Source organism: Nymphaea colorata, chromosome 4, assembly GCF_008831285.2.
Source record: "Nymphaea colorata isolate Beijing-Zhang1983 chromosome 4, ASM883128v2, whole genome shotgun sequence".
Lineage (NCBI taxonomy): Eukaryota > Viridiplantae > Streptophyta > Magnoliopsida > Nymphaeales > Nymphaeaceae > Nymphaea > Nymphaea colorata.
Genome location: NC_045141.1, coordinates 10,993,270 through 11,004,032, shown reverse-complemented (window position 1 = coordinate 11,004,032; position 10,763 = coordinate 10,993,270). Strand labels below are relative to the sequence as shown.

The 10,763-nt window shown below is 41.5% G+C and overlaps 1 protein-coding gene across 1 annotated transcript; it reads left to right on the top strand.

Moving 5' to 3' along the window:
- The first annotated feature begins 6,387 nt into the window (after positions 1-6,387).
- On the top strand, positions 6,388-8,690 carry LOC116252792 (CBL-interacting serine/threonine-protein kinase 5-like). Its single transcript, XM_031627328.2, has 2 exons — positions 6,388-6,618; positions 6,961-8,690. Exons 1-2 carry the CDS (start codon positions 6,403-6,405, stop codon positions 8,383-8,385), a joined length of 1,641 nt encoding a protein of 546 aa, XP_031483188.1. The 5' UTR covers positions 6,388-6,402; the 3' UTR covers positions 8,386-8,690.
- Positions 8,691-10,763: the final 2,073 nt, after the last annotated feature.

Here is a 10,763-nt window from a genome sequence, read left to right as displayed (position 1 = left end):
AATAATGGTAAAAATTGGTAAGAACTTTCCTTGTTAAGTACGATTGTGTGGGGAAGGCGGCGCCCTAAGCTTTGTACTCTCACCGTGGATGAGCGGTTGGGATTGGGCTCTCTTCTGAGCTGGAGGATGAAACACTCCTCCTCCTGCTTACCAGTCAGAAAAAAGTGACGTTTATCATTTCAAGAAAAGTATATATCAGAGATATGCTTTGGAGATATAATCAAAATGTTGGACCAATGAGCGGACGGAAGTGAGATTGCAAGAGAGAGAGAAAGAATTTGCAATCCACTCTCTTTCTTACCAAATGCTTTCCGTCCTTATTTTGACAAGGATATGAGATGGATGATGCACACAGTCCATCCAAGCCGGTTTTTGTTATTTTCTTGGAGCATTAGACGATGATTGAAATCTACAGATAACAAACAGTCTTTACCCTCATCGTCTGCCAATAAGGGGAGGGAACCGCCAGTGATGGGGCAGGTGACGACGACCTTCCCCTTTTCTTTCCTTTATTTCTACTGATGAGGAGGGGAGGCAGTTGCCTCCCCATTACCTCTCCCGCCTCAATTTTTGAATGAAGAGAAAAACAAAACAAAAGGAAGAGGCCGCTGCGACTGCTGCATCCGGCTCCCACCAGGCATTATCGATGAAAGCATCTCAACAATTTTTTTTTAGTTTTTATTAAAAAAGAGGGTGGACCCAAACCAGCCCAGCATTTTGCTCAGCTGCTATTAAGTGTAAGGACATATATATATATATATAAAGAGAAAGAGAGGGTTTATAAAAAAATTAGAGCATTTTAGTTATAGCTAAGCATGTTTACTTAACTAATCATTTGCATGCGATTTTCAGGTTCAAGAACATAAGATTAATTGCTGTTTTGAGACGATCATATCTGAAAAGGTTTATAAATATACTTAAATCTTCTGAGCTTACAAAATCCGTCTATACCTAAAAATGTGGTTGATTTTGTTCTTTAGTTTTTCAAAGCATGGTCACATTCTTCCAGTTTGTTCTAAAGAACTTTTTATACTGGTAACTATGTGGATTGAACACACACACACTCTCTCTCTTGCATGCACACACACACACAGAGGATAATATATTCTAACAAACAACTGGAAGAGCTACCCTTATCTCTTTCAAATTGTTAGCCGGTTTCTAAGCATTCAGTCTCTCTCTCTCTCTCTCTAATTGATTTACTAACTTTTGAACAGTGGTTGAGCCACTGAGGTAGGAGTTTTTGGTTAAAGAGTACTTGAGTCATAAGCCGTCCTCTGGTATGGGCATCTTTTATGTAATTTTTGAATCAACAGGGTGTGATTACGAAGTGGACCACAGCAGCCCCATGTATCTACGCCACTGCTGTTGAAGAAGCTACTCGACTGACTCACAGTCAAAAGCAATTAAGTGCAGACGGACGACACAATAGCGTTCATAAATGGTTTAGAGAGAGGCGGGCACGCACTACTTTGAAAGGACAGTTCGGCGTTTAATTGACATCACACCATGTGAAGATATGCTACCAAGCGACGCCCATACCATCAGATGCAAGCAACCTTGCTGGTGGTACAAGTCCTCAGATGTTTGGTTGGCTTCATCTGCTGTCCATGAGCTTGATGTAAAGGTAAAGGTTGCCAAATTCGTGAGGCTCCCTACTTTTGTTGGGCCGTGAAGAGAACACATTGCACCTTTCTGTGTGAAGTCCAAATTTAATCCTATGTTTGGTTGGATGGGGAAAGGAAATGAAATGGAATGGTGAGGGAACGGAAAAGAAAGGTAAGAAAAAGAGCCTTCATTCATTTCCCTCTCAATCTCTCCACTTTCTGAGTGATTTGATTTACATTTAAAAATTAATTTTTTTCTTTTGCACCCAAACACAATTATTAGCTCCTATTCCATTTCCTTTCTTATTAATTAGCCATCCGAAAGACTTTTTTTTCATTCCTTTTTCTCCCTCTCCTCCATCCAAACAGACTGTAAGTGAGTGAGTGATGGTTGGACATTGAGTCTAGGCCGAGAACAAGGCCATAAAGGAAACGGGTAGGGCTGCTTAAATGGTTGAACTCAACTCAGTTGTAAACCTGTCAAACTTGAAATTAACTGAAAACTCGAGCCTATAAACAAGTCAAGTCTGAGTTACCTGAACTTGACTCGATTAAATTCAAATGAACTCGTTTTTTTCTTTTTTTATAATTTCCAAACTTAAAAAGAAAGCAAGAAAGAAATCAAGTCAAACGGGTAGTTGATAAATAAGCTTAAACAAGTAGATCTCGAACTGAGACTTGATCTACAAAGTCAAGCTCTAGCTGACCTTGTACAACTCATCTCGAGCTCGAGCTGAATAAGATATGAGTTGGAGGGGAGCTCGCCTCGGTTTGTATACAGCCTTAAAAGTAGCGATTGATAAAAGACCATGAACTGTGTTGCAGTTCGCGTTACCCATTCCAAGTCTCTTTTTTTCTCAATATCAGCGAGCGTCGTCAATATCATGTCTAACGCAGACCATTTTAGAACCAATTAGATATGCGTTGGCAGTACCGGCCCCCTATAAAACTTTGATGAAACGATAAACAGTCGTTTTGCTTCAATTTTCTTGCTTCACCCTTGTGTACAACACATACATTTTGGGGTGAGTGGGAAGTCTATGACCCATGCTCAGAGGCCCTCTCCCCTTGTTCATGCCTTGTTAAGTCTATACTTGGATGGATGCCTAATGAGGGAGAAGTTTACGACCCACCACCCGAAAAAGGGTGCCAGAAGCCCTTTTTCGTCTTAGCCAAGGGTATACACTACATATACATTGGCTGGCAGTATGTGGGACAAAGACTATTAATTCGTTGAAGCTGAGGGCTAATAAATTGAAGCTGGTTATGTGCACAGCCCTGTACATGAAAAAAATTATGCACATGAGCTCATGTCTGAGGACCAAACTATCTCAATTAAAAGAAAAAAAAAAAGAAGGGGAAAAAGGGATTGTGAAAATTCAAAAGTCTAAAATACCCATTATCTTTATAAAAATTTTCAAAAATACCCTCCACCCCTTTGCTGTGTACTTATTGTATGCACATAAGTGTGCTAATAAATACATAGCGGGAGACTGACACTGAGAAGAAACAGAGCTTCAAATATCACTGCATTCAAATAGAACAATTTTCAAAAACACAAGTAAATTTTGCGGCAATAGAAAACAATACATAGGATTACCAATATTAACAAAAACATACTAAGTGTTACACCATTGTGCAGAAATGAGGTCCTTCAGTCAGTTAAACCCCAAGTTATTGCTAACTTGAGTTAATAAAATAAAATGCCTGAAAGTACTAGTAAATCATATGTTGATTAATTTGTGCTAGTCATTTTACTATATCAAATGATATTGTGAACTTGTTTTAGCTCTATGAATCCAAGCTATTATATTTTTATTAATATCAAAGTTGGTTACAGTAATATTTTCCCGTTAACAGACACTGGAAAAATATGCACGATAATCTCAGATACTTTTGCAAAATGAACATATTTATCGTGTTTTTAAAGGGTAAGCAGTAGTAACTTTGAACTAATTTACCAGTTACTTGGTAAGAAAACTTGTGAATGTTTTTATTAACCATGAAAAAACTTGAGTCAGGTTCTAACAATATATCTGTGTTTTTTTCTGTATGATTTACAAACATGTTTGGTGTGCTTAAGTGGCAGTTGGTGAGTGGGGTAAGTTGATGCCCTTAGCATTCAAGTCACTGGTTCTGTACTCCTCCTTAAGTTAACCTACTCTGTACCTCCTTTAGTTGGAGTTCTTACATCACTCCACCATCACATGTGGAATGTGAAAAACAACTAATGATTGAATCTATTGTTAGTTGTTTCACATATTCTACATGGGACAGTAAAATGACATAACGCCGAATGCGCTCTCCCTTTCATTGCCGACCGAGCGCTAGAAAGTCAACATGGTCTTTTTTTTTCTATCTTATCTATGTAAACATTGTTGGATGACATATTTTTAGACAGGTGTATATTTGTATGGTTTGTATAATTACAGAACTCATCTCCAAGGGTTTTGTGCAACAGTTGGGTTGGGGACAAGTAGGTGGATAGTTTCTGTTTCGAAATCTAGTGGTGTGAAACCTATGTGTTGCAAAAAAAACAGACACTGATATGCAAGTTGAATCATAGCGGGGGCATCACTCTAAAACACCAAAAGCAGTCCTAAACCCTAAGAAGAAGGGAGGAAGGGGGAGGCTTCACCATTTATTCGAGTGGTGGGAATAACATTTTGCTTATCTGATAAGTGTATATTTATAGAATTAGTTATACCTGATGTTAATCCTTATAAAAGAAAGTTTTCAAAGGTCTTAAAACAGACTTGGTGAAGGTTCACTGTGTTGTCTTTGCCTTTCAAGTTACCCAAGGAGACAGCATACATGCATATTTTTAAAATTTTGAATGCTTGTAATTTTGTTGGAAAAACAAAGTCAAGACGGCCTACGCTTAAAACACACTCATGAAATGAAACAAGCAGCAAAACTGTTTTAGGTGTATCTCCTCAACTTCTCCCACAAATATACCAACAACTTTGGCCCCCTTTTGGATGACGTACACCAAAATTAATGAGGTTCGGTGGCAAAACAACAGGAACTCGATTCATTTAAACTTAACTCAGCTTGACCGTATAACCTATTCGTCGAATTACCAAGTTTAGGAAATTAGAATATCAAAGTTTTCGCTGCACATATGGCTGCCAATGTGAATCTCTCAGTCTCTCGAGCTTAAATGAGTCAAGTTTGAGTTTTGGCTCAGTTTATCAAACACACCCTATTGAAGAGGGTGTAGCTTCTTCATCTCCCACATAAACTTTTCATTTTTCTATGGTCAAATTAAGCTAAGGTTGTCATTCAAACGACCTCACTAGACTCCCAATGTCCTAGATATCGAGCAAATTCAAAATATGATGTATGAATGAGATTCCGTAAGAGCCGAACAGGAATAATATTGATTTGAATCATAAAACCCGTTTATGCATATTTTTCATTGGAGGTATATGCTTTTCGACATGTCGGCTACGTCTGTAAGCATGAACTTATTTTTTTTTAAAAAATGGCCAATCTGGCCGGACAGCCTCCGGAAAGCCCTAAAAGTAACTTTAATAGTAATCGCTTCTCCTTAAATAAAAGAAATTCTTGTTGATCGTAAACTTCATTTTCCTCAATATTTTTTTAATATATAAGTAAAGAAAGCCCTCAACAACCGGACTATAGTTTGTCTTGTATTGCCTTGATTTTCTCTAAAATATGATTTCTTGCTTCGCTAAACTTCTATGACCTTTCTTGATCCCATGCCGGTGGATCGGGCACAATTATTGGGACTTGTCCCTCTTGAAATTTAAGAACTTGTAGATTTTTTTGTAGTTCAAAAGATGCAACTTTTGGATGCCTTTGAAACTTTCGTCCCTAAACATGGCAATTAGATGAGAGTTGAAACCGTTAGCATCAACCAGAAACAAATTGACAACTAAATTTTTACCAGTCCGCTAACCCGACTAGCTAAAGAGTAGGACACGCATGGCCTTGGCCCAACCTCAAATTAAAAAAAAAAAACGTCATATATAAATTTTAAAAAAAATCACTTGTTTTATATAAAAATTTTGAAAATAATATTTCGGCCCTAGTCAAAATTTCGAAACTTTAATTCGACCAACTTGATAAAAAATTTCTGATTCCGCCCTGCTTCATGGGTCTGTGCCCCTAGCCCTAAGTGTCATTAGGGCATAGAAATTAGGATTGCATTCAGATCCAATAAGAGAAAAATGAAAAAAAGGGGCTTATATTAGAGATTGGAAGTTACATGACTCGAGCCAAATAATTCGGAAACATATCCCATCAAGCACAACATAAACATATAGTTAAGATCCTTATTAAAATGCTGATATTTTTGTGAAAAATATATCCGAATATTCGGTTCCAATACTCGGACCCGGTCACCGTTTACAGCCTAAATTAGACCCTCCAACAGCAGGTCAGACCGACTTGTTTGACAAGCTCCGGCGACGACCGGCCGCTCAGACGTCGGTTTAGTTCGAGGCCGACAAGCCGACGCCGGTGAGGGCCCGGCCGAGTGGCTGGACGCCACAACTACAACGCCCCGCGACGGGGGGAATCAGGACCGGTGCCCCACTGCTTTTTGGAGGGAAGGGATTGGGATATCCTTTTCTAGAGAGGGAGAGGATGGGAAATCCTTACAGACTACACTTCAACTTCAATCTGGAAGCTTTTGTTTTTTGTAATGTAATGGAGAGGGAGTTAATGTAGTTGGTATTTTCTGTGTGCTGCCCATTTGAAAGAGCCGACCCCAGTTCCCTGTTTCGAAGGTTGCCCAATTATTCCTTTGAAAACCGAGGGCTCCCCTATGATTCCACCGTTTTGGTCTCCTTTCTCTCTCCTCCATTATGTCCTGTCCATTTATAAGCGTGGTCTCCGTGTTGTTGCCCCTCCAAGCTTCTCCCCCACCTCTCCTCTTCTCTTCTCCCCTTCTCTCTCGTTTCACAGCTCACATTACAATTCCGAAGCTTCAGGATGGCGATTCGCACTTTTGACTGCCTTAATCAGTAGAAACAGAAATTGGGTATGTTCTTCTTCTCTTCTTCGTTCCTTTTTCTTTGGGGAAAAATTTTCGGGCTTTCATTGACAGTTGACTCTTGGTCGTTGTTGAATCAACGAACGGCTTTCCGGGGGTTTTGATTTATGCTCCTTGATTTGCTCCGTGAGATATGGCCGTTTGTAGTAACAATCTGTTAAAAGATCTTTCGGATGATTTTTCGGATCATTTCTTTCTATGGTGCTCCTGATTTTGGAAGGAAAAGGAATCGATTTTTTTCCACAGATTCGTTTTTTGCTTTTTATTTTTTTTTCTTTTAATCCGTTGTCTTTTTACAATCTATTGAAACATCTTTTGGTTGACTTGCAGAGGTTTCTAGGGGACAGTAAAGACAGGGAACGAAGGAAGGAAGTAGCACCAATGGCGGAAGCTCAAGAGAAGCGACTTCTCTTCGGAAAATATGAACTTGGCCGGCTGCTTGGGCAGGGGACGTTTGCAAAAGTTTATTTCGCCCGGAACGTGGTGACGAACGAGGCCGTCGCTATTAAGGTGCTGCACAAGGACCAGGTGAAGAAGCAGGGCCTGATGGAGCAGATCAAGCGGGAGATATCGGTGATGCATCTCGTGAAGCACCCGAACGTCGTCGAGCTCAAGGAGGTCATGGCGAACAAGGGCAAGATCTTCTTCGTGATGGAGTACGTAAAGGGAGGCGAGCTATTCGCCAAGATCGCCAAGGGGAAGCTCAAGGAAGACGAGGCACGGCGGTACTTCCAGCAGCTGATCGCCGCCGTCGACTACTGCCACAGCCGCGGCGTCTCGCACCGCGACCTGAAGCCGGAGAACCTCCTGCTCGACGAGAACGGCGACCTCAAGGTCTCTGACTTCGGCCTCAGCGCGCTGCCCGAGCAGCACTGGCACGACGGGCTCCTCCACACGCAGTGCGGCACGCCGGCATACGTGGCGCCGGAGGTCCTCCGCAAAAAGGGCTACGACGGCGCCAAGGCCGATATCTGGTCCTGCGGCGTCATCCTCTACGTCCTGCTCGCCGGCTTCCTGCCGTTCCAGGACGAAAACATCATGCACATGTACAGGAAGGTCTTCAAGGCCGAGTTCCAGGTTCCACCGTGGTTCTCGCCTGACGTCCGGCACCTCCTGGCGAAGATTCTGGTCACCGATCCGAACAAGAGGATCACGATTTCTCAGATTATGGAGGTACCATGGTTCAAGAAGGGCTTCAGCGGACCAGCTGCGTTTGAACTGCCATCTTCTGCTCCGGATTCGGGCATGATCGATTCTCTGAAATCCGAATCCCAGCAGCCAACGCCGGAATTCTTCAACGCCTTTGATCTCATATCATCAATGTCGTCCGGCTTCGATCTCTCTGGTTTCTTCGAGAGCGAGAAGAAGCGGGGATCCATGTTCACTTCAAGGTGTTCGACCGGTGCTATACTGGGGAAACTGGAAGCACTAGCCAAGGCGTTCAGGTTCAGGGTGACAAAGGTGAAGGACTTCAAGATCAGGATGCAGAGGTCAGTCCCCGGAAGGAAAGGGCCGCTGTCGGTGACGGCGGAGATCTTCCAACTTGCGCCATCGCTGTCAATGGTGGAGTTCGGCAAGTCGAGCGGGGACACCTTGGAGTACGTCGAATTCTGTGAGGAGGCTCGGCCTGCCCTCAAGGACATAGTCTGGGCCTGGCAGGGCCAGGGAGAAGAGGACCAGCAGCAGGGCGTTGCTCAGTGCCAGCAGCAGCACAGGAAGCATCAGCACAGAGAAGCTCAAGCTGCAGCTGCTTGAACCACCACTGAAATCTTTCTGATTCTTCTCTAGAACCGAATTATGGTTTTGAATTTTTGGTTGATTTTTGACATAGGCGAGTGAATTGAGTGTTGCGTCTCTCATCTTACTATGCAAGTATAGATTCTGTACATAGAAAAGGACTTTTTGTATATAGGAGAAATTAGCCTTGCCCTTTCCCTTTTCCCCCCTTTCTTGGTATCAGGAAAAATTTGGTTTCTTGGGTATTACCAAAACTCTTCTGGTTGAAGATGTATATACGTTTATCATGTCCCTGTTCCAGATCAAATGATAAAGTTATGTTACCTGTGAGCTTTCTTCTCCCTTCAGGGTTTGGAGGAGATACTGAGGCATCTTGTCTTTCTCTGACACATTTATGTTACTAATGAGCTTTCCTTTCCATTAAAATTTGCAGGAGATAAGAGGAATATTTTTTTTTTTCCTTTAACACATACGATCTGAAGGTGAGGTGGGGATTTTGTAGAGGAACTTCCTTTTTCCTCGAGGGCAAATCGAGAAGCTCTGGTTGGAGAAATTATCTTGAAGTTTGTGGGCCGCTGCTTGGTGAGATAGTGATGTGAAGTTCTAATCTTGAGGGCTGCTGTTTCTTGGACACAAAGCACAAGTTGAAGTTTGGATGGTACTGAACAGCTGGTTGCTGAAGTTTCACTGAAACTCACCTTCAATGAACCTGGAAACTTATATCCATCGATTCTGAAGAACCTTTCGAGGCATCACAAGGCTATACCTTTTTCAGGCTTTGGTTGTCTGCCACTCCGAGGTTTCGGCCTCCATGGTAGCCTTGGTTACAACTTTAAAAATGAGGCTTAACTCTTGATAATCTATGTTGGACTTAAGCTCAAGAACTTGAAAGGCTTGAAGCCATGGAAAGATGGTTTATTCTCAGGAGAGTTTCTAAAACTTGATTAAATCATTAGTAAAAAGCTTTACTGAAACAATACTAAATTCTGAGAAGATAAAAGGTTATAATAGTTATTATATTTGCAGTTGATTATATCATTAAAATAAAAAACTGACTGAAACAATTCTAAATTTTGAGTGGACAGAAAAGCGTCTTGCATATTAAACTAAAAGACCAAGCAAAATTAATTCTCGTAATCATTGATAACTCCTAGTGGCAACAACACTGTTGATATTTTTCTTTCAACAGACGGGTCTCTATAAATTGTTCTGAAAAACTGAATACGTTTTTGTGAACTCAATCTAAGCGTTCATATTTGTTCACACAGTAACGCACCTTCCTAATTTGATAATCTGGGTAAGCGAAGGGTCCGTCTACTTTCGGAAATTTGCAAAAAAAGTAGAAAAAAGTGATATGGTAAACCATTTCATGAAAGCCAGTATGGAGCCTTAGCAAATTTCCATGATAACGGTCCCTTTTTCCGACATCAATTCTTGGGTGTGCATGTGACTTCTGCCCCACCACCACCGCTAGACTAGTTCGGTGCCCGGGTGGAGGCAGGGCCGGGAGAGAGAGTGTGTGTGTGTGTGTGTGGGTGGGCGTGTGTTTTATTTCCTTATGAAATAGCCCACAGATCCACCTGACCTCTACGATGGGCAAATGGTTTTCTGTACTTAACATCAGCGTCGTTTTATATATATATATATATATATATATATATATATATATATATATATATGTATATATATCAAAACTAGTTCTTCAATTTAAAATGCCTAGATTTTCGATCTGATTCTCCCTCTCTTCTCTCCCTTCCATCCCTCTCCTCTCCCTTTCTCTTTGTCTTCTCCTTACAAAAAAGGGAACTGCCGGCGGCACACTCAGCCATTGGCGGATGGCGTAAGGCTACACCGTTGTGCGGACCCGGCGACAACAGCGGGAAGAGCTGCCCGAAGCTTGGGTATTGGGCTGCTACTCGGTTAGAGATAATTTTTTGTATTATTTTTATTTAATAATAATATATATTTGTTACTAAAAATATATTTTATATTTAAAAGCTTTATTTTTATATTTAAAAAATTTATTTTAATCAAGCAGCAGGTTGGTTCCGGCGACTCTCATTGGTCCAAGTTGGCCTGATGCCCAGGCCTACACCCCATGGCTTCCCGTTCCTCTACTTACAAAGAAAAAAAAGCTGAACAAGAAAGAGGGATTCGTCCCCCTGCTGCCTGGCGGTGCTGCTGATCCTCTCCCCCACCTCATGTCACCACGGTGCCGCCAGTAGGAGGTGGGGGACAGGTTCCTCCTCCTCTCATCCTCCATCCTGCAACCAACTATGGATGCATGATGAAAATATAATAAGAAAAGATTTACCTAAACTGTCCATCACTTTTGATGGACGGATTTACCTAAACCGTCCATCACTTTAGTTTTTCTCTCTCTCTCTCTATATATA

Bases quoted from the DNA above. Each gene is read 5' to 3' on its own strand.
- LOC116252792 (XM_031627328.2), top strand. From the start codon at position 6,403: ATGATTCCACCGTTTTGGTCTCCTTTCTCTCTCCTCCATTATGTCCTG. The intron at 6,619-6,960 runs GTATGTTCTTCT...GTTGACTTGCAG, and splicing joins TCAGTAGAAACAGAAATTGG to AGGTTTCTAGGGGACAGTAA.